This window comes from Tursiops truncatus, chromosome 3 (assembly GCF_011762595.2).
Source record: "Tursiops truncatus isolate mTurTru1 chromosome 3, mTurTru1.mat.Y, whole genome shotgun sequence".
In the NCBI taxonomy this organism is placed as follows: domain Eukaryota; kingdom Metazoa; phylum Chordata; class Mammalia; order Artiodactyla; family Delphinidae; genus Tursiops; species Tursiops truncatus.
Genome location: NC_047036.1, coordinates 6,175,569 through 6,200,651, shown reverse-complemented (window position 1 = coordinate 6,200,651; position 25,083 = coordinate 6,175,569). Strand labels below are relative to the sequence as shown.

At 40.0% G+C, this 25,083-nt stretch overlaps 1 protein-coding gene across 1 annotated transcript in view; it reads right to left on the bottom strand.

Moving 5' to 3' along the window:
• Window positions 1-25,083, bottom strand: part of ADCY2 (adenylate cyclase 2) — a 433,534-nt gene that overhangs the window by 205,312 nt on the left and 203,139 nt on the right. The window contains exon 4 of the mRNA XM_019951134.3: window positions 17,009-17,158. Coding sequence (XP_019806693.1) covers window positions 17,009-17,158 — 150 coding nt within the window. The remainder of the gene's footprint in view (window positions 1-17,008; window positions 17,159-25,083) is intronic.

Sequence of the window (25,083 nt, the reverse complement as noted above, 5' to 3'; positions counted from 1 at the left end):
GTCAGCTGAAAAAATATCTCCTGGCTCTTTTTTTTCCCGCAGGGCTTTGAAGATGCATATGCTGGTTCTGTTTTTATTATCACTCTTCAAAACTCCCCAGTGAAGCCAGTACCCTATCACATGAGCCTCAGTTGCCCTTCAGTCCTGATATAAAGTGTCAGCTACCTTCTGTGGACTCTCTTTAGGCCGTCTGGAATTCAGAATGCATATAAATATACTCTAAATATATACATTTAAAATACATGTATTTATAAATATGTATAAATATACAAACTTAGTGATCACATATATGAATATATTTATATAAATATATATAGTAAATATATATATTATATATGTGTACTTGTACACATGGGGGGAGCATGTGTGTGCACATTGGGAACATGCCCCTGGCTCAGTGATAATAAAAATGTATAAGACACCCACAGTTCTACTGAGGTAGGTAATGTCATTACTTCATTGCTTTGGTCTGAATGTCTGTGTCCCCCTGGTATTCACACATTGAAATCCTAGCCTCCAGTGTGATGGTTCATTGGGGGTGATCAGGTCATGAAAGCAGAGCCGTCACAGTTGGGATGAGTGTCCTTATAGGAGAGACTCCAGGAAGCTCCCTTCCTCCATGTGAGGAAACAAGGAGAAGTCAGCTGTCTGCAACCACTGCAAGAGGGTCTTCACCACAACCCCATCATGCTGGCTCCCTGACCTTGGACTTCCAGCCTCCAGAACGACGAGCAATAAATTTCTGCTGTTTACAAGCCACTCAGTTCATGGTATTTTGTTACAGCAACCTGACTGGACTAACTAACTCACCCATTTTACAGATGAGGCAACCAAAGACCAGAAAGGTTACACAACTTTCCCTGAGTCATGCAGGTATCAAGGGGTGTCAAAGGATTCAAAATCAAGAATGAGGAAACAGAACCATGCTTACAACAATTACACAATACTGCCTCTCAGCAAACAGTTCAAAGAACAGCTGTTAAGGACACTGTATTTTTAACCAGGTCAGTGTGTTTACATGTTCAGCTTTGCCCTGATACTAACTGTGCCTTTCAAGGATTAATATGACATGAATCTGATGAGGGCAGGGTGCAGGAAAAACCAAAAGAGGTGGCAGTGGGGATGTCAAATATAAAAGACACAGCAGAGCAATTGTTGTTTGGGGATATTCAAAGGAGAAAGCACAGACAAAGTGTGTGTGGTCTGGGTTAAAATGGGGTTCGGACATTCTGAGTATGTGGTATTAATGAAAAATGCATCTAGAACCCAGGAAAAGATGGAGGCAGAATTAGTGCATTGAGAGCCATCAATCCAGACAGAATGACTGAAAATGTGTGATGAGCTGAAAACTGACCAAGACAAATATGGAGAAAAGATGTCTCTGTGCAGAGTCCTTACAAACATGTGTGTGTGCTTGGTGGGAAAGAGTGTCTACCAAAAATGTGGAGAGAGAGAAAAAAGTTAGGGATCTCAAGTGGTACCAGGTAATGGGAACCAAGAGAGAAGGTTTTTGTTTTTCCCTCCAAAAATATTTTTTTCCAAAAAAATATTGGCAACAAAAGTCAACACTGCAGAAACTTAGGATGCAAATACCTTTAAATTTAGCAAGTGTTTTCAGCTGAACAGTGAGCTTTGATAGCAGTTGGGTAGTGAACTTAGGAAGTGGGTAAAAAGGAAAGAGAAACAAAGAGCGGTCCCTACTTTCTCAAGAAGTTTAGTGGTGAGTGAAACGGAACAAGAATGAAGTCACTCGTGAGATATCTAAGCAAATATAACTTTTTCTTAGTTTATGCATTAATTTCAAAATAAGAGAAACCGGAACATTTATTAGCAAAGAAACACATAGATATGTGTTATTAGGACCACTTCGATAAAAAGCAATTACAATGTTAAAATGTTGGTGCATATTCTAAAATGTTCACAAAATACGTTAGAAATAAAGCAGACACCTTACAAATCATAATAAAAAGGAAAGGACATACAAAATAGGATGACGTTACTATAAAAAAAGATTAGGAAACAGCACTCAGTATCAGGAGACAGAATGAGAGAAGCTAGATATGGTGTAACCATTATGATGACAAATGCAAATGGTCTATATTTATCTCTCTAAAGTCAAACATAAGTTTAGATTTAAAAGCAAAATTAAAATGCCATGGCTTAAAAAAGAAATGTTTAAGGAGGTAGAAAAACTAAAAACACTTTAAAAAATTTGTGTATTTAATTGTGAAAGACAAAATGATGGACATTTCCTGTAATCACAGGCACCAAGAAAACTGCCCCACAGAACAATGTCATTCAGTGTAGTATTGGAAGCTCTTGATACCAGAAAATGTAAAAAAATTAAACAGTTTGAAAGTGATTATCATATCAGGAAGAAAGCACTATTAGAGTAAATAGAGAATTTCCTGAGGGTCTGGTTACAAGATAAACACACATCCCAACAATATACTGTTACAATATACAGCATACTGTTCATAGACAGACAAAAGTCATGCTGAAAAGAAAATAACCTCTTCACAGGAACCTATAAAAATTTCAGAATGAACTTATTAAGACTGTGTGGGATCTCTGCAGAGAAAACATTAAAAGCTTTGCTGACTGAGTTAATGATACAATTTGTAAATAGAGAAATCCAACATTTCCGAATGGGAAAGTTATAGGAATATATTTAAGAACCTGAACAAAGTGATACCCCCCAGTCTATGCAGAAAAATAAAAGGCGAAAAATAAATCAAAGAAAATTCTAATTAAAATATAAATAAAAAGGAAGGGTGCTGGTAATCTTGTGAGATACAGCAAATACCGCAAAAAAAAAAAATTGCATTATAAAGGTTGAATGTAGAAAGAGAAGGGCGGGGGGAGAGAGACAGCACAGGATACACAGATGTGTCTTGACACATCTGGAGTGTCATAGTACGTGTCCTTGCCTACTCCATGCAGGCAACTGTACCAGGCTCTAAGAATACAAAGAAAAATAATGAAATAATAGACAGCCCTGCCACCAAAGGATTCACAGTCAGGTTTCAGGATGGCAGGAGTGGGCCCCAGGTAGGCCTCTGGAAATGAACCCCAGAGTCACTTCGTCTGGTGGTAAACTCCCGGGCAGCTGCCAAGATGGCAGCCACATTTTGAGACCCAGTGACCTGTGGATGGGAAAGGCCATTAGCAGGAGCCTGGGCAAGGACACCTTCACACGTGCCACCTTTTGCATCATGTGAGTGGGTTTTGTGTTTTGTTTTAATGCACTTTTCTTCCTCCAACCATTGGATCTTGTCCCTGAGCGACAAAGATTTCACACGACAAAGCTTGTCCAAGGAATGGCCATTTCTTTCAGGGCTGAGATGCCTGCGTAGCCTGCAGGCCTTAGATTCCATCAGATTGGCCTGAGTCAATGATAAAATATTCCTGTTCTTATTCTACACTACTCCTCTAGAAAATTAAGTCATCTGGCACACAAGGCGCCAGAAAGGAGCCTAAAACAGGACTGGAAACAACAACAAAGAAAATTCCATTCTGAGGCCAAACATTATTCCCTGGACTCTGGTCATTTGGAATCTGGCTAATCAAGATGTGCAGGGGTCCGTGGACAATAGTAAGAAAATCTCAATGTATCTGCTGCTGCCTTTTCATGCTGAATCTTAAGAGGTGGCTGAAGCTGCCATCTACTGCTCTTTGTGCTTTTCAATTCAAATAATTCTGTGGCTTGTGGATGGATTTTTATCTTCAGGTGAAATGCCTAGCCTTGATTTTCCATAACGAGAATAATGCTTTTAGTAAAACTGTGAAGCCTTGAGACTTTTACACTCTGTGTAGCGATCCTCCCAGGAATACGGTTATAACGGCACATTCATTGATATGTAATCTTTTTTTTTTGCAAAGAGGATGAAGTATTTTTCCTTTAACATTGAGGCTTATGGTTTCATTTTAATGGGTTTCTAAAACATAGTTAACCCAAGTTGAGGCTTGAGTTTTTGTCTTAATTCATCCTCTTTACTTTACCCATAGGCCTCCCAACGTTTTTGTTCCCTTTCATGGTTTCCATGTTGTTACTATTTGCCTATTTACAAAAAACTCTTTTTCATTGTTTCTATTTGGGTTCAAAACTTTCCAGGTGCTATTAGAACACGAGCCAGCATACACATGAGCCAGCTGTGATTATTTGTAACTGTAATCCAGGAACTGAGTTGCCTTTCTAGAAAAATCAATCAATCCCTCTGCCCATCCCTTCCTGAGAATGATTCAATGATTCAGAATAAAGAAAGACATGTTGGGAAACTATGTAATATAATACAGCAGAAACTATTAATAGCTTAAAATGTACTGCCAGAGATGCCACAGTAAGCATGTAAGACAACATCGGTTTCCATCTTGAGTAAAGAAAGTCTTGACCAAACAAACTGCTCCGCATTTTTGGCTCCCCTTTCCTGCTACACATGTCAAAGGAGCCGTCAAAACTCATAGCATGCCCTTCCTCACCTCCCGTTCAATTTAACCCCTCTGCCCGGCGACCGCCATGCTGCCAAGACCATTGGTCACTTCTTCACGCTCTGCCCTCTGCGACTCAGCATTTGACTAAGTTGACTGCTATCCCCCTAAACTTCCTTTTTTGGCTTCTACTGAACCACACTTTCTGGCTTTTCTCTCATGTAATGGGTGATCTTTCTCAGTGAATGGCTAACTCTTTACCCTCTATCTCTTTTCAAATATTGGTACGCTTTGGGGGTTTGGCCTGGGTCATTTTTGTCTTTTCTAACCCTAATCTCTCCCTGGGGGTTCTCATTTCATCCTTTGAATACGAACTATATGCTGATGTCTTCCAAATTTACATTTTCAGCTCCCGATTTCATTTACAACTGCCAGCTAGGTATCTCCTCTGGGACACACAATAGGTATCTCAAACTTAACTGTTCAAAACTCAACTCGTGATTTCTACTCCACCCCCTGATAAGTATTGTTCCCAAAGACTTTGATATCTAAGAAGTGGCACACCAACCATGATCCAGTTGCTGGAATTCAAACTTAGGCATCTCTCTTGATTATTTTCTTTTCTTCTCACCCAACATTTAATCCAACAGTAATCCCTACTGGTTTCATTTCAAAATAGGTCCTTAGTCTGTCCACTCTGACGCAAGCTGCTCTTAGCTCAGGTCTGGACTACTGCCATAGCTTGTAATGGGTCACCCTGCTAACCCTCCTTCCTCCTCCAATCCATCAAAAAGATACATGCACCCTTATGTTCACAGCAGCACTATTCACAATGGCTAAGGCATGGAAGCAACCTAAATGCCCATAGACAGGTGAATAGATAAAGAAGATGTGGTACATGTATACAGTGGAATACTACTCAGCCATAAAAAAGAATGAAATAATGCCATTTTCAGCAACACAGATGGACCTAGCGATTATCAAACTAAGTGAAATAAGTCAGAGAAAGACAAATATATGCTATCACTTATATGTGGAATCTAAAAGATGATACAAATGAACTTATTTACAAAACAGAAACAGACTCACAGACATAGCAAACAGACTGTGGTTGCCAAGGGGGAGGCGGTGGGGGTGAGGGATGGATTGGAAGTTTGGGATTAGCAGATGCAAACTATTATATATAGGATGGATAAACAAGGTCCTACTGTATAGCACAGGGAACTATGTTCAATATCCTGTGATAAACCATCATGGGAAAGAATATAGAAAAAGAATGTATATATACGTATAACTGAATCACTTTGCTGTACAGCAGAAATTAACACAACATTGTAAATCAACTATATTTCAAAAAATAAAAATAAAAAGAATGTTAGCCAGTTCACATCACTGTCTTATTTAAAACCCTTCGGTGACTTCCCACTCCACGTATAATAAACTCCCAAGTCCTTAACACACCTTGTGAGGCCCAGTGTGGGGTCTGGTATCCGACTGCTGTCTCCTTCCCTCTTCTCTTCTCATTCCCAATGATCCCACTGACCTTTATGCTCCTCAAACAGGCCAATCAGGGTCCTAAGTCTAGACCTTTGTAGGCCCACTCCTTCTGCTGAGAGCATTTCTCATCACGTCATCATAGGGCTGCATATTCCTGTGATTCATGTTGCAACTCAACTGTCACATCCCCAGAGAAGCCCCCCTGACTGGCCTCTTCAATGCACCACTCTACCTACCCCACTAAGCTTTGTCACATTATCTTTTTGTATCTTCTCATGAAAATTCTGCCTTCTGACAGTTATGATCTGTCTCCTGCCATTCAAAGGTAAGCCCAAAGACAACAGGGGCCTTTAGTCTTCTACTAAGATACTACTCTATTCCCTGGGTTAATCCCCTGGCACATAACAGATAATCGAAGAAAAAACTGTGAAATAGAAGTTTAGATACATAAGAGGGACTTCCATAGTCTTCATAATCCTGTATTTAATAGAAGAATATATGTAAAAACCCTATTTTAATTTAGTAGTTTATGCACAGGTTTATATGCACGTCATTACCTCTAATATTCCTCATATTTCATTCCTGAGTGTATCATAAAGTCCTACATTCTTTCACATTTATGGAAAACACAGGTTTGGGGGAGGAATTTTCACATCCAAAAACATACATATATTAAATGGCCAATAACAGACCAAAGGATTCTTCTTGAGAAGCACAAGAACAAAATTTCCTAAAACTCTGAGGATACTCAGACAACTTAAAAAGGGAAAACTCCAAAGAATAACACCTTCTGAAAATATATATGCATTAACAAAATTCTAAAGCTCCTAACTCATAGTTTTCAATTTGTTATAAACATTGGGGAGTGCCTTGATTCAGCAGGCACAGCCCTAATGCGATGGGAGGTGTTTTTATCTGTGACTATGCTTATGGCGATAGACTCTTAAACACAAATTCAATAACTTTAACATTTTGAAATCAGCCCCATGCTGGTGAGCCCAAAATGCCTTTTTTCCCCATTAACAGGTATGCTGGACTATCTCTGACTACGTTTTCAGGAAGAAAACTATGATTGCAATCACAGAAGATCTGACATTGACTTTGGTTTTGGAGTAGGGCACACATTTTCTCCTGTGTGTGACAAATACCAGAAGAATGGTTACTGCAGCCAGAAGGACTGATTCTGGAACTCTTTTTTATTGGGTTTGTTTTACTCATATCAAATGATGTTGAACTTACTTGAGTCTTTCCATTACATTATCCTTTTCCTATTATACAATCTTGCAAGCATCAAACTACTGCGTCACAGGCTATAAAAAATAAGCTGTCTCCAAGAAAAACTGAAAACTTTCAGAAGCCAAAAATATCAAAACCGGATGCTCTCCTGAGGGTGCATCTTCTGTTTTTTGTTTGTTTGTTTGTTTTTGTTGTTGTTTTTTTGTGTGTGCGTGCTTCTCTAGTATTATCGACAAACATTAGCTTGGGATAAACTGCAGCAATATAAATGTTCCCCAGGTGTTTCTCCAATAAGACAGGTGAGTGGCTTCCTCACAATGGACATTAGATTGGGGTTTTGCTCAAGGGTCTTACAGGGAGGAAACTTCTGGAGGTTTTATTTTACCATTTAGCTTTTCTCCTGTCATGATATAAATAGGCATTTGCATACATTGCTTGATTAATTACTGTAACCATACTTTATTTTTTTCCTTTAGAACAGGATGTCTAACTTTTTAAAGAATAAACACTGATGCTATTTTCAGCTCCTATTACTAATCTCCTGAAGTGATGCTCTTCATTAGGCATCAAGATTTGACATTGTTTCCAATGGTCTTCCTCCTCTTTCCCCTTGATCTTTGATCTACAGCTGTTGATTCCTCCTTAAAGGAGCCAGAGTACACGTTCACAGCATGGCCTTCATTGTAGTCTTTGAAAATATGTAGTGTTCTCATCCATTCTAACTAAAGAAATCATCAGAAAATATTGCAGGCTTGATGATTTGAGGGTTACTCATATATTTTTTCTGGAATTGATTTTCATTTCCCATTTATAAGCTCCTATAAGCATCATGGCATAAACTGTAACATCCCAAAATATCTTGCCCTGGTATTTCTCAATGATACATAATATCTGATTTTTGAGAGAATTTAAGCAATCAATAGTATACAATGCCATGTAAACTCTTAAAGCAATTCTCTTTTTTTAAAATTTTATTTTATTTTATTTTTATTTTAACATCTTTATTGGAGTGTAATTGCTTTACAATGGTGTGTTAGTTTCTGCTTTATAACAAAATGAATCAGTTATACATATACATATGTTCCCATATCTCTTCCCTCTTGCGTCTCCCTCCCTCCCACCCTCCCTATTCCACCCCTCCAGACGGTCACAAAGCACCGCTGATATCCCTGTGCTATGCAGCTGATATCCCTGTGCTATGCAGCTGCTTCCCACTAGCTATCTACCTTACGTTTGGTAGTGTATATATGTCCATGCCTTCTTTAAGTTCATTTTGATGCATTCGAATGGCAAACACTGGGAAGAGAACTCGCATGAAATCTCAACTCTTCATTTTTTCAACTTCCAAGCAAAACATAAGTGTTACCTTCTACATCATTCGATCTTTCACTAGTGAGTGGTGAGAAAAAGTGGTGACTTACATAAACTATGTCCTTTCCATCGAGGGACTGATACCAAGAGAAAAAATTGTAATTCATCACTTAATGAAATGGAAACAAGTGGCCACCAAGAATGATACAAGTTATGACTCCATCAAGGAAGAGATACCAAAGAAAAAAAACGACACAAGTGATTATTAAATAAAACAGAAAAAAAGTGGATAGGGTGGGAGAAAAGTTTAACTCATAACCTTTGAGGTTGCAAGTTGGGGTCAGCCTATCTGAACCAAACTGTATGTACCGTGTGATGTTTTGTGTTTCTCATCTTCTGCTGTCTCCGCTGGCTGCACGATCCTACCCAAAGATCATGGAATAACATTTATACTGAAACTTGCTGCTTTCATTCTTCAGGAACTGCAGTGCGAAAGTCTCACTCGCTTGAACTCTTCTTGGGCTCTCAATGCCCAATTAGGTTTTTATCAAGAAGCATTACTTGATTTGCATTTCTCTAATGATTAATGATATTGAGCATCCTTTCATGTGTTTGTTGGCAATCTGCATATCTTCTTTGGAGAAACGTCTATTTAGGTCTTCTGCCCATTTCTGGATTGGGTTGTTTGTTTTTTCATATTGAGCTGCATGAGCTGCTTGTATGTTTTGGAGATTAATCCTTTGTCAGTTGCTTCATTTGCAAATATTTTCTCCCATTCTGAGGGTTGTCTTTGGGTCTTGTTTATGGTTTCCTTCGCTGTGCAAAAGCTTTTAAGTTTCATTAGGTCCCATTTGTTTATTTTTGTTTTTATTTCCATTTCTCTAGGAGGTGGGTCAAAAAGGATCTTGCTGTGATTTATGTCATAGAGTGTTCTGCCTATGTTTTCCTCTAAGAGTTTGAAGGTGTCTGGCCTTACATTTAGGTCTTTAATCCATTTTGAGTTTATTTTTGTGTATGGTGTTAGGGAGTGTTCTAATTTCATTCTTTTACATGTAGCTGTCCAGTTTTCTGAGCACCACTTATTGAAGAGGCTGTCTTTTCTCCACTGTATAATCTTGCCTCCTTTATCAAAGATAAGGTGACCAAATGTGCATGGGTTTATCTCTGGGCTTTCTATTCTGTTCCATTGATCTATATTTCTGTTTTTGTGCCAGTACCATACTGTCACGATTACTGTAGCTTTGTAGTATAGTCTGAAGTCAGGGAGCCTGATTCCTCCAGCTCCGTTTTCCTTTCTCAAGATATCTTTGGGTATTTGGGGTCTTTTGTGTTTCCAAACAAATTGTGAAATTTTTTTTTCTAGTTCTGTGAAAAATACCAGTGGTAGTTTGATAAGGATTGCATTGAATCTGTAGATTGCTTTGGGTAGTATAGTCATTTTCACAATGTTGATTCTTCCAATCCAAGAACATGGTATATCTCTCCATCTATTTGTATCATCTTTAATTTCTTTCATCAGTGTCTTATAATTTTCTGCATACAGGTCTTTTGTCTCCTTAGGTAGGTTTATTCCTAGATATTTTATTCTTTTTGTTGCAGTGGTAAGTGGGAGTGTTTTCTTAATTTCAGATTTTTCATCATTAGTGTATAGGAATGTCAGAGATTTCTGTGAATTAATTTTGTATCCTGCTACTTTACCAAATTCATTGATTAGCTCTAGTAGTTTTCTGGTAGCATCTTTAGGATTCTCTATGTATAGGATCATGTCATCTGCAAACAGTGACAGCTTTACTTCTTCTTTTCCAATTTGGATTCCTTTTATTTCTTTTTCTTCTCTTATTGCTGTGGCTAAAACTTCCAAAACTATGTTGAATAAGAGTGGTGAGAGTGAGCAACCTTGTCTTGTTCCTGATCTTAGTGGAAATGGTTTCAGTTTTTCAGCATTGAGGACGATGTTGGCTGTGGGTTTGTCATATATGGCCTTTATTATGTTGAGGAAAGTTCCCTCTATGCCTACTTTCTGGAGGGTTTTTATCATAAATGGGTGCTGATCATTAGAGAAATGCAAATCAAAACTACAATGAGATATCATCTCACACAAGTCAGAATGGCCATCATCAAAAAATCTACAAACAATAAATGCTGGAGAGGGTGTGGAGAAAAGGGAGCCCTCTTGCACTGTTGGTGGGAATATAAATTGATACAGCCACTATAGAGAACAGTACAGAGGTTCCTTAAAAACTACGAATAGAACTACCATACGACCCAGCAATCCCACTACTGGGCATATACCCTGAGAAAACCATAATTCAAAAAGAGTCATGTACCAAAATGTTCATTGCAGCTCTATTTACAATAGCCAGGACATGGAAGCAACCTAAGTGTCCATCGACAGATGAATGGATAAAGAAGATGTGGCACATATATACAATGGAATATTACTCAGTCATTTAAAGGAATGATACTGAGTTATTTGTAGTGAGGTGGATGGACCTAGAGACTGTCATACAGAGTGAAGTAAGTCAGAAAGAGAAAAACAAATACCATATGCTAACACATATATATGGAATCAAAAAAAAGAAATAAGTGGTCAGAAGAACCTAGGGGCAAGACAGGAATAAAGATGCAGACCTACTAGAGAATGGACTTGAGGATACGGGGAGTGGGAAGGGTAAGCTGTGACAAAGCGAGAGAGTGGCATGGACATATATACACTACCAAACATAAGGTAGATAGCTAGTGGGAAGCAGCCACATAACACAGGGAGATCAGCTCGGTGCTTTGTGACCACCTAGAGTGGTGGGATAGGGAGGGTGGGAGGGAGGCAGATGCAAGAGGGAAGAGATATGTGGACATATGTATATGTATAACTGATTCACTTTGTTATAAAGCAGAAACTAACACACCATTGTAAAGCAATTATACTCCAATAAAGATGTTAAAAAAAAAAAAAGAGGCATTGCTGTGAGATGCTTCACTCTGGACTCCATGTACCAACTCAGATGCAGACAGACAACTGGGGGAAATGCAGAGTCATGCCGTGTGAGCAGCAATGTCTATTCTGCTCGTGAAAAGTAGACTTCCGAACGTGGTGAGATGGGACTGTTAAGAGTGTTGGCAAGATTCCCCATGTGTTCTAGCAGACAAAGCAGAACATTTCTCTGTTCAATCTGTTTGCTTCAAGGAAGAAGGGAACTTATTATGGAGGGCATTCAGGAGATGGCACAGCCGGCATCAATCACTACCCACCCCCCTCGCTCCGCCTCAGCACGGTCAGTGGCTTGGCCAGGGTGGCAGCTGATTTCTGTTGCTTAAGTTAGTGTGTTAAGTCATGAGAGTTCAATGCAAGACCAGCTACTCATTACTTTCTTAACAGGATACCCTTCTGGATGCTGGAAAGACTGTTTCTTAAATGTGGCAAGAGATCAAGTAGAAGAACTTCCATCAGAGGAAAAGAAGTTAGGAAATTTGACCAAGGTCACACTGAAAGATGACGTACGTAACCAGGATTCAGCTCAGGTGGCCTCCAGGGTCCACTACAGAATGGAAACCAAGGCACAGACAGATTTAACACTGCGGCTTCTTGAGGAAATGATCTTTCATGTAACTTCCTAACAGTCTCATGGACAATATGTTCTTATCAGGGCAATGCATTACCTAAGGATAAGCCAGGTAAATGTTTGCTATTGTCTTATGCTTTCTTATGTATCTAGTAATAGCAATAACACAGTTAACTAAAAAAAGTCCTTTATGACTGGGAAAAATCTCTATCCTCAGAGATCACTCCAAACAACCTAGGCAGAACCAACATGAGAGGCAGAAATAACAACACTTACTAGCTGAGTGACCTTGGACAAGTAACTTGACAACTACTTTGTTTGTTTTAAGTGGGAAAAAGGACTTAAATCATAGAGTTGATATATAAGTTAAGAAGACAGGGTAGTAGGCTGAATAATGAACCTGCAGAGATGACCCTGTTCTAATCCCTGGAACCTGTATGTTACCTTACATGGCAAACCCAGAACTCTGCAGATGTAATTAAATTAAGGACCTCGAGATGGGGAGATTTTCCTGGATTATCCTTATGGGAGGCAGGAGGGTTAGTGAAAGAGAAGCAAGAAGATGCAAGGGCAGAATCAGAGATTAGACAGGAGGGTTGGAGAGACAGACAGAGAGATCGGAAAATTCTATGCTGCTGAATTTGAGGATGGAAGAAGGGGCTAGGACCCAAGGAATGCAGGCAGGCTCTAGAAGCTTGAAAAGGTAACTAAACAGATTCTCCCCTCAAAGCCTACAGAAGGAGCCCGCCCTGCCAATACCCCGACCAAACTCACGAGACTGATTTTGGACTTCTGGTCTCCAGAACTGTACCATAGTGAATCTGTTCTGTTTTAAGCCACTGCATTTGTGGTCATCTGCTACAACAGCAACAGGAAACTGATAAAACAGTATATGTAAAAGAACTGAATAGACAACCTGGCACGTTATGAGGACTCAGAGAAATATCGGTTCCTTCTTTTTCCTTTTCCCTCATGAAAAGGGACCAAATTTTAGCATCCCAAATCTACAGCAACTCCATCTACACTTTACCTCGCATCATAAATGATTCATGCAATACATTCGGTAGTGCCCTAATATTACCTGCTATCATATTAGGATAAATATGGGTACATTTATTATCTACCCAACCGTGGACACAAAAGGACCACTTATTTGCTCCATTGAAATCTGAAGAGAAGAAACACACTTTTGCCCGAGAGACCAGAAGCCTACTGGTTCACTAACGGCCCCCATGGTGGGCTACAGATCCAGGAATAACATGGGGTCCACACCTCACTTGACTAGTATTCCCCCTCCACTGAAACACATATTGTGTCATATTCAATCCACAGGATGGCTCCAGAGGAAGGTAGACCATATGAAGGTTCTTTGAATTACATTACTTTCAAACAAAGACAACATATAAATTGAAGAGTGTTTATTTTCTTTCTATAAAAAAAGCAAATCCAGTTTGCAGTCCTACAGAGGCAACATTTATTTCAACTGCCCAGGCAGTTAAGAGAAAGGGTTCCTGTTTTGCTCTGAATCCAGCTCTCATCAATTCTTGAGAGTCTATTACACACTCCAAGGAGAAACACCTGCTTGATAAAGAGCCTCTATGGCACTGACATGGTACACAAGAAATGGCTTTTACTGCACGATGTGACACTTAAGACAAAAGTCAAAACTCACCATTTTCAGGCCCCAAAGGTGGCCTCAAGGCTAATGCGATGCATTAGTTTTCCCAGTTAGTAAAAAAAATATATATATGATTTTTAGTGTTTATCCATGAGGGCACTTTTAGGGCAAGAATACAACTCTGAGAAAATCTCTGCTAACATTTTTCATTCCCTTCTCTCTCCAACTCTTATAGCACAAATACTACTTTATTCAAACATGATTTTTAATCTCAAGAAATTCATCTCATTTGCATCTAGGAAAAATAGCACAAAATTTGAAGAAAAGAAAGTACAGAGTTGAGCAATTTTGAAAAGATTTCAGAATCCCTAGCCACTTCCCAGTAATATCAACTATTTGTAGACCCCAGGGCGGTTGCAGAAGGGACAGCTTCCTGGGCTCACAGGACATTTGCCTTCCTCCCCAAGGATTAAGGACGACAGGGGGCTGAAGCTGTGAAAGAGGCCCAGTAACTATGCAAGACGGCAGCCCTCAGTCTCTGGGAGTGTCAACTCACTCTGCGGCAACTGCAGATATAACATTAAAATGGATGGTATCGATTTTAACCAAATGGTGGCTGAAACAAATCATCTTGTAGCTGCTCAGCACACACCCCTACCCTGAATGAAGCCCTTTGAAGGACACTATTGTTTGTCCTAGTGACTGTGGATAAAGCAAAAATGGTTTGTGGTATATTCAATATCTCGTAATAACCTACAATGGAAAAGAATCTGAAAAAGTATTACATATATATATCTGAATCTTTGCTGTACATCTGTACATCTGAAACACCTATATATTTAGATATATAGAGATATGGATATATAGAGAACATGCATAGAATATATATATAATATATAACATACATATAACATATATAGGTATCTATATAGATCTATATAAATATAGCTATAAATATCTGAACCACTTTTCTGTACATCAGAAACTAACACAACATTGTAAATCAACTATAATTCAATATATTTTTTTAAAACTGGTTTGTGGTAACGGGTGGAGAGGAAGTGGCATGTGGAATCCTTGCACCTTAATTTGGTTTGTGGCCACACCAGGCCTTATGGTCTCTGAGACTGCTCCTCTGTGTGAAGGATACCTAGATTGCCACTGGCCAATTTTTATTTTTTTCCTTAAATCTGTACGATCACACCTTACTGATTTTATTAACTATGGAAAATTTTCATTCCCATTTAATTACATGCTGGTCTGAAAAAAAAAACTATAAACATTTATTCTATTCTAGAAACATATTTTCCAAAATCCAAACAAGAAAACTACTACATTACAGGCCCAAGACCCTGAGAGCTGACTCCCAAGTTTGGTAGCAAAATACATGTGTGGTGTCCAATTATATTTTATTAAATATCTTTAGTATAAGTTCTTTGTCTTCAAAGTGTCCCTTTTCTCTTTCCTTATTTTAAAAAGGATCATTGGCTCCTTTTCATAAACTTGTAAGTGGACGCCCTTATAATACCTCGCACGATGGTCCCATAAAGTCTGTAGCACGAGGTGTGCCTCACTGGTCTAGTTCTGGAGCCAAGGACGGTCAAAGCATGGCCCTTCCTGACCACTTGGATGACACCTGGTCCTGGTTGCTCAAGGTCTCTTCAGGGCAGGAAGCAGTGCAGACCAGGTCAGCAGTCTGACTTACCACTCTGTCAAATCTGTACTATAAACATTAGGTTATATAAACCCTCAACTTGGAATTTCAGGTCTTCCTGACCTTGGTGCAAGTGATGGAAAAGAAAGTTAAATATGACTGCCAGGACCAACCTGATCCAGTCACTGCTGTTTGAAAAAGGACACCATCTCTCCCAAAACATCTGACCTCTGTAGAGGGAACAATCGTGAACACTAAGTGCTGTGTGTTGAATCTATGGACTTTTCTAGAACCCAGATTTGAACTATTACTGAACATGGATAAATGTACAGTATATGAAGATATACCAGTTAACAGACCCACGTCAACAACTGTCTATTTCTCTTAATGTGGAACACAGAGTTTGATATACATAGGGACCAAATAATTAAACATTAATATCTGAATACTTTTGCTATACATGTTGTAACACAAATTTTTTTTTAAAAAACAAACTGGGAGATTTGCTAATACCAGTGGGAAAGCAATATTTACAGCCACATCGCAGTACCTTGAATCATGCCTGCCACAAACTAGATGCTCAGTCAATATTTGTTGAATGACAAACAGACCTCCCTGTTTTCAAAAAGGAATCCAATTACTATTCATAGGTCCATACACAAATAAAAGTCTAGTGTCAATATTTAAAGGATTTTTTTTGCTCACCACCATAATACATTTTGATGAACTTATATAAAATGGACTAACTCGATACAACTTAACAAATAATAATAACACATCTTCTATGTGCCAAATACTGATGAATGTGCTCAGAGAGGGGTTCACAGAGAGTCATGCCAACCATCACCTTTATAGATGGAAACTGGGTTCCTGTGGAAATACACAAACCCAAGTGAAAAAAAAAAACAACAAAACTATTCATATGGATATTCCACCATGACCTGAAGTTAAGCATGTCAAGATCAGGACCCCTTCCTGGTTTCCCCTCCAAAGCATATCTGCTTCACCAGCTTGCCACCATCCTGGATGAGACCACATGGATCCTAGCTGGCTTTGCTTCCCACAACTCCTACTATCTCCACTTCCTATTTTTGCAGTGCTTCATCAGAGCCTATGTATTTCCCTGATGTATGTTTCCATGCATCACCCACATCGAACACTGCAGGACAGCCCTCGACACTATAACAACTAGTTCCCTACCAGACCTTCCCTCCCAATTCCAATCACCTCCCTCAAGGATGAGCTCAATCACCCCAGCCCACTTCATCATTTCGTCCCATCCCACCACAGGTGGAAAACAGGCCCTATACGAAGTGCTATTGACGACACAGGCAGATTTCAGGTGGGGCACACTCTTGCCACAGAGAAATATGCTTTCACCCAAAATGAGTGTCTTAATAAAGTGTCACTGTAATAATAATCATTATCATTATTATTTGAATGGTGGTTGATGTGGCTGTCAGCACGTGGGTGATCCTGGGGTTGCTGGGTCTGAGTCTGACGATGCCATCTCTGCTTGTTGGTTCATGATTCAATCTACCCAGCACACCTCCTGAGGCTGGGCAGGCAGGGCAACCAGATAGCTACTCTGGTTTCCTTCTGATGCCCGTGAGCAGGTGAACTGCACACTCGACATTAGCAGTGACAACATCATTTCAACAATGTCTCAAATAACGTGGACGTAAGATTGAACATGCATTTTACCTGCTGACGCTTTTCAAATTCCAACTTGATCCGGGACTTGATGCAATTGCAAGTGTCCTGATACGTCTGCTGCAGAGCGAGTTCCATGAGGTGCTTATGGTACGCCCCGGCCAGGTTCCCGCAGATGAAGATGATCACGTTGGCCAGGATCTGAGGACACAAAAAGCCACTCAGTAGGGCGACCGTTTATCATTCGAGAACAGAACAACACCGCAATGCACGTGAGCAGCAGTCTTCAAAGAGATGACTCTGCCTGAGGTTAATTTTATTTCTGTTCCCGAACTAACATTTTTATTTACTTAACAGAAAAGGATTCCACCCCCTTCTTGGATCCGTGCCCTCTGACAGGTCACTTTGCTGCCCCTCCCTTGTCTCTGGGCTCAGCCATGTGATTCGCTACAGCTAATGCAATGTGGGTGGGAGTAACTGAGTGCCAGATCCAGCCCAGGTTTAGAAGGCCTGGTGTGTTCTGGGTGACATTCTTGTGTCTCATCAGGAAAAGACTAGCCCGCTGGTCCTGGGAAGATGAGAAACTCATGGAACAGAGACACTCAGCCAACCGATAGTCCACTATCGAGGCCACTGGGATTTCATGGTTGTCATACAGCATTACTGTGGTACTCGATGATACAGGCTGTATTCACTGAGCCTGGAGAAGTTATATTCCCCATTATTTACTGTTTATATAGGAATATAGGAACCTTTCAAACCATGTAACTTGTTGCTCTATTCATGATAAAAACCGTTCATGTTCACAAAAATTTGTGGTGGGAGGGGAGAGAAAAATATATAAAGAAAAACTACAAAGAACCTATAATTGTCCTGCCCACGAAGAACTTGGTGCCATATTTTCTTTTGTCAAGACCGTTACCTTGTTCCAAAGGAACCAGGTTCATTCTGAATGCAGAGTTTTGCTTTGCTTTTTTAATTTAACATTTAATCTGATTTTTTTCAGATCATGAAAATTCTGTAGAAACAGGATTTTGAATGCTTAGATAATATTCAGTTCTATGACTATATCATAACTTAGTTATGTCTATACTATCTTTATTAATATTCTTTATTAATAAAGAATACTTTATTACTTACTTTATTAATATTCTTTATTAATATTCTTTGCATTTGCTTTACGCTACAGTGGTCAACCTCGTGTCTAAAGCTTTGGCCTCATATTTAATCATTTCTCAGGCTCAATTAGTAAAATACACTGAGTTGAAAGCCTTGAATATTTTAAAGTTCTTGATACATATGGCAAAATCGCTCTGAGAAAATGTTCCACTGATACTCTCACCACCAGTGTATGACCATGGTCTTTTCAAGGCCCACTATTAACACAGAGCAAGTGGTACAAACTAAATAAAACTGAGGATCCTGTGTTCAGGGCTAGACCTGCACAGGTCTGGCAGGGCATGCACGGTCACACCTGCAGAGAATGTCCCTCCGCTCTCACCCACCTCCACATGACCCTTCCTCTCACCAAACGGGCACTCATCCCTTCAACAACAAAGTCAGAGCGTCTGTGTCCAAAAGCTCTGTGCTCCTTGCTAAGGGTCTCCCACTGACACAGGTCAGCTTAACACATCAGTCAACTGACATGGGCAGCATGCATGCCAGGACTCAAACACTCTTGGGGGAATTTTTATTCCTAAGCCTTCAAGGTTCCCATGACAGGACTTCACAGAGAACCATGCCATCCTCCCTCTGCACAGTGTAGTACTCCCGATGATTAAAATATTAGCTCTGTGCATTGCTGAGTGCGTGCGTGCATGTGTGTGTGTGTGTGTGTGTGTGTGTGTGACATGCATCTGTGTGTGATTTGCATATGATACATGCATGATACATGTGTACATAATATGCATGTAAGATTTCTGTGATGTGTATGGTGTGTGTGATTTGTATATGTGATATATCCACGTGACACGTGTCTCTCTCTGAGTGATTCATGCATGATGTATGTATGTGGTACACATGTGTACCTGGTATGTGTTATGTGAATGATATGTGTAATGGATGTGTGCATGTCGTATGTAATTTATATATGGGATAAACGTGTGGTTTGGGGTAGTGTGTGTGGTGTGTGTACATCATGTGCACACCTGACACATGCATGTGCTCTGTGTGTGCCTCAGCACAGAACAGGGGAGCAGTGTGCTCGTCTTCGGTGTTGCTCCCAAGCATTTCTAGTTGCACAGGCTCTGTTCCTTCCCACTGCCGTCCTTTCCCACATCACCCCCGTGGATGTCAGTCCTTCGAGGATGTGGGAAAGCCCGTGAACTGCCTGGCTTCCTGCCTGAGCACAGCTCATTTCAGAGCCGGGCCCAGGGGTACACTGTTAATTTAGTCCTGTCATGCTTTGCTTCTGCAAAATGACCATCTGCTTCGCTAAAGATTCTTCAGACCTTGACATTGCTGAGTTTGCTTTGAAGAACAGTGACCCAAAGAATGCAGGAACCAGAAGTGCCAACACAAACCAGACTGCCCGGAATTAGAAAGCACCAACTCTTTCCTTATTAGGTGCAGCTGAAATAATAATAAAAATAACTGTGATTATCTATAAGAGCTTCTTCTTTTTCTCCTTAAAAATGCCTTCAAACAAAGACGCAAACATTTTAGGAACTCAGTTCCTCCAAAATAAGAACCAAATGTAAGCAAGGGAACTGAATAAAGCCATCCCCTGTCCCCTGGCCTCCCTCAGCAGGGAGTACGAAAGGGGCATCTCTATTACAACTCTGCCTGCCTGACCCAGTGCCCTGGCAACTCTGCAATGTCATGGGATGGAAGGAAAAGCCTTCTTTCGCTTACTCATTCATCCATTCATCCATTTGGTCAATGGATGCTGCATTGCTTCCAACAACATGTAATTCGAACCCTCCCTGGCTATAGATAATTAGAAAGAATGCACTTATAGATTTTTATTTGGATATGTAAAGGAAATGCTTAAGAAATAAACAGCTAAGAGTTTTAATGCCAAGTTGTTATGGTCTTTCTCTTCTGGTGGAAAATTTAATCAAATTACAAGCATTTTTCTGATCCCTGCTTTCATCCTAAAATACCACAGTCTAAGGTTAATAGAATTAGTCCTGGTATTTTAACAACTACACATATTTACATATGTGATTGATATCCTAAAGCATTTTTCCGTCAAAAGGGTGCATTCATATAATGACTCTATAAAACCTAGGGCACAAGAAAGTGATGCGGTTAAGGTTTTCTTTTCAAAAATAATATCACAGCATTTTACTTCCTAGAAGACTGTTTAACACACAATAAAACACACAATAAAAAATCCTATTTTCACAATGTTGGATTTATTTTATAACATCATACTGTCTTGATGTCTTCTTTTATCTCATTCCTTCATTTAGCTACTCTCACATCTGTCAGAAAATAGGAGAAGAAACTTAGCTTCCCAAGAGATGTCTTGGAAGAAAATAAATTGTTTAAGGTAATAACAGCAGCCAAGGTTCACCATGAAGTTTCAAATTAGGCCTTAAGATCAAGCTTGACCCACGATCCAGAATCTGTGCAAACCGGACTCTGCTCAGTTATCACAGAAGCCTGGTTGTCTCCACCACTTTCCATTTCCCCAACTTCACTTGATGTGAGGGTGGGAAGATTGGTCAAAACTTGTCAGTGATTCTCAGGAGATGCATAAATAATCAGTCCTGTGCTGGTGGGAAGGCCGGTACCCACCAGCAAACTCTGATTCTGCTTCTTTCACAGCCATCACCTTGCCTTTCCAAACACACCTTGTTTCATTCTTGCAAGTCCAGAAAGTAAAACAGCCAGGAAGATGGACATTTTTGTTATTTCATTTTATAGGCAAAGAAACAAAAGTCTACAAAATTAAGAGACTGGAGGGCAGGGCTCCACCAGGCTCTCAGGATTACCCCATACCCACCCACATGGCCCTGATTCACATGGGCCAGGGCACATTCGTCTAGCGCAATCCCACCCTCTACTTGGGCATGGGGAAAGTATTTCTGAAGAATTTCTGAAGAGACATGTGTAAGCTTTGAAGCAGCTAACATCATCTTCCTTTACAAAGCATTTGTATTTGATGCTATAAAGTGCCTTCATCATTTAAAGTTCTTTTAAGTGGCTGCAGTTTGGAGACCACACGTCCATGGAGCATTTAACTATGATGCTGGTACATCGACGTACGTTCAGAGGAAAGTAACAGGACGTGAGGCCGTTCCTAACGGGATCAAATGACCAAGGGCAACTGACCCGAGCAGGGTTATTTCACCCAGGAAAAGGACATTTAAGGATGTGAGCTCACTGTCTTCAAACAGTTGAGAAATTATCACGAGGATTAGGTGACCACTCAGGTCCTCTGTGACTCTTTTAAAGAGTTTTAAAATTGTTCAATACTCCCATTCTTAACCTCAGGTTAGGGGTTGCCGATTACAATGTCCACAGAGGTCAGCAGGCAGCACACATGCAAGCTGAGGGTGGGGTGAGGCTCCTGGTAACAGATGAAGCCCCATCACTCAATACCATGATTGCCCTGTGAGCTCACTGCACAGGGCTGGAGGAGAAAGGACAGTACAGCATTTAAAACAGGTCCTCAGCTTAAAACAAAGCAGATCATAAATATGCAAAAACACCAATTATAAGTCAAAGGATAAAAGGGATTATAAGAACTTGATGAACCGAGCTGCAAATGAATATTCAGCAAGCTCACTGCATCTCATAAGCATCAAATTTGGCTTAAATAAAACAATGCTCTTGCTTGGGAGAGAAAATGATCAAGGTAGAATTTTCCTTAACTGAGCTCTCAAACATGGCTACAGAGAATCACAATTCCATCTCCTCAGCATTTCCTGCAACCCCCAAAGAATTAAGTTTGCTATATGCCCTGGCCCCAGGATTTCTGTTTTTTATCAGCCTTTTAGTATAGACCAGAAACACTGTGCTTTGGCTTTAACATCTAATGATCCTCAGGTCACATGCTGGAATCTTCTTCTAATTTAAAATCCCTCCAGATAAGGAGTGGAGTCAGAAAACATTATGGGCTGAATGTCATGTCCTTCCCAGATGTATATACTGAAGCCTTAACTCCCAATATGATGGTATTAGAGGTGGGACCCTTGGGAGATAATTAGGTTTAGATAAGGTCATGAAGGTCCGGTCCCCATGATGAAATTAGCGTCCTTATAAGGAAAGGAAGAGACTCTCTCTGTCTCTCTCTGTCTCTCTGTATCTGCCTGTCTGTCTCTCTTCCTCTCTCTGCCATGTGAGAAGGGGTGTCTGCCAGGAAGAGGGCCCTCACCAGAACAGAATCATCAGCACCTTGATCTCAGCCTTCCCAGCCTCCAGGGATGTGAAAAATAAGTATCTCCTGTTTGCACCACCCAGCCTGGGGTGTTTTGTTATGACAGCGTGAGCTAAGACAGAAAGTTATGAAGAAAATTGAAAAACCAACCACCTCAACAATGGGTGTTATTAGCGTTTTGGTTGGTTAGACTGGAATTGAAAATTGGGAGTCAAATGCAATTTGATTTCCTATGGAAATGGCCGCTAGAAATAGTACTGTTGGTTGTGATTATTATTTTCATTATTCTCTTTTACATTAGAGCTGTTATTAGTAGGTCTTTTTGAATAGCATACATTATGCTATTTTTCCAGCTATATTTGGGCTAAAGGGCTAAAGAATCTTACACTTAGGGTTCAAGTTTGGTATCACAGCTAGATAAAATTTCAGGGAGGAGTTTGAGAGTCATTTGCTTCTCTCAGGAGTGTTCCACCAGCTCATTACAGGCCAGTGGAAAGAGATGGGCCTAGAAGATACTCAAGATCTTGATAGAAAGTTCCTCTCACAAATTAAGTCATTGAGAACACATCTTCCCTAGAAGGGAAAGCTGGCTTCACCCTGCAGAAACCCAGACTTGTACATCTCAGCTCAGGGATTGCAAATTTGAAACTGATGGGGAGAAAGCTGGCTTGATTAATAGTTTAGAATAACAAAAAGGAGACAAAACATAGAGTTTCCAATATTCAGAACTCAGTGGAAGAAGAATGCACAAGACTCCATTCACCGAGATCCATAGGTCACTCTGCTTTCCACAGAGGAGTGCACCGTCGCACGTTTGTTCTCTCATCCAGGCTCTCTCTGATTTCAAGCACGTGGAAGAATCTTAGCTTTCAGGGTTTAGTTCCCCTCCACCACAGGAGCGAGAAGAGCAAACAAATAAGCTGTATGGAAAGGAGGGAGCTGCTAACTCCAGAACTCATAGCCCACTTCTCCTGTGGCCAAAATGGGACCAGTCATTTCCTTTTTGCTGTTAACTTACTCTGCAGGCCATTTCTGTAAAACAACACCAGCAGACACTCTTCTCCCCACTCTCTTTGTTTCACAGAGCTCCAAGCCCAATTGGGAGTTTACCTGTGATTACAAAGGACTTTTATTAGAGTTAGTCTCCATCTGGTCCAAACTGTCTCCTGCCCTTCTGCTGGCACAGTGACATCTGAATGATTACATCTGACATTCTGTCAACCAATCGATGATTAACTGAACTTTACATCTTTACTAGTACCCAATAGAAGCCACTGTCTCCTTGGTCTTTGTGAGTCCACATAGTTGAATGAAAGTTAATTATTCCAAAGAGGTTCCACTCTTTCAGAAACCCAGAGGACGAAGCAGTGCTGGATTGTCCAATGGGCTTAATAAATGCTGGTTTCTGGGTATTCCTGAACCTTCTCTCCCATATATGATGACATATGCGCAATAGGAGAACACTTCTAAGTGCTCTGTCTCAGTGCATTTCAAAAACTTTAGAAACATATAATTATATACTAATTAAAACTCAAATTTTATTCACCTTGAATCAGCTCACCTAAGGATCTGCACTAAGCAATACAAAATTTGCCTAATTCTGGTGATTTCAGTGGACTTACAAGTGAAAAAAAAAGATATTTGAGCACACTTTAGACTTTAATTTAGACAGATAATCTCTCTAATTAATCTGGATCAGTGAAATTTAGCTTCATTTAAACACTATACACAATTATCTTCACTTATCACTGCTTTATAGGTGACACATTTGATCCACATTTAAAAAGTTGAGGCAACAGGTGTTCAGATTCAGTCAACAAACATGACCAAGGCTATCAGACACTCCAACCTGTGCAGCTTAGTTTAAGATGAAATGATACACCACTTCATGTGAGATAAATATGTCTCTTCAACCAATAGTGCGCAAGAAGGGATGCACATCTTTTATGGGTACTCGGGGTACATTTGCATGGCTACCCCATTGGCAACTTGCATTATGACCTACTTGTGACCCCATTTATAACCTACACAATAGTAGATAAATTAGAATTAAGCAAACCAAGCACAATATACCCTGCCAATTATGACTGAAGAAGAGGACACCTTATTGTTGAGTGGAACTAAATGTAGATATCAAATGTAACATGATAACAGAGGGACAAGTTTGCTGAGGGCAATAACACCACAGGGATAGCACAGCCAATCCTGGGTATGAACTTAAACATGACATTAGCAAGTGCATTCACACGGAAGTGATAGATTGCAAAGTCCTGTGCAGTCACGGACTCCAAATACAGGAGAAAAAACAATGAATGCTATGATTCTCAAGGTCTACCCTGGAATTGCCCTTTTTAATCAGACCAAAAGATATTCCATAAAGTCATGCTGTGATTAAAAAAGATAAATAACTGCTAAAAAAGATAAATAACTGAAACCTTCTGCAAATTGGAAAACAAAGAAATTTCCTATTACGAACTAAACTAGATGTTTCATTAATGATACTAATTAGGGGAGGGGATGGCTGGCAGCAGCTTTCCTTTTAACAGGATAAAAGGCTGAAATGCACTTAAAAGTAGTGTCTCCCCGGAGGGTGCTCCTGGGTTTCCTCGCCACCTTCTTTCTTCTCCTACTGAGGGTTTTCCTGAGGAGTGGGTCTTGGAGGAAGCAAAGAGATTTATACCGTTGACACCAGACTCTGACTTCTGAGCAATTTCAACCAGAGAATATATTGGGCTGGCCAAAAAGTTCGTTCGGGATTTTGTACACTGCTACAGAAAAACCCGAACAAACTTTCGGG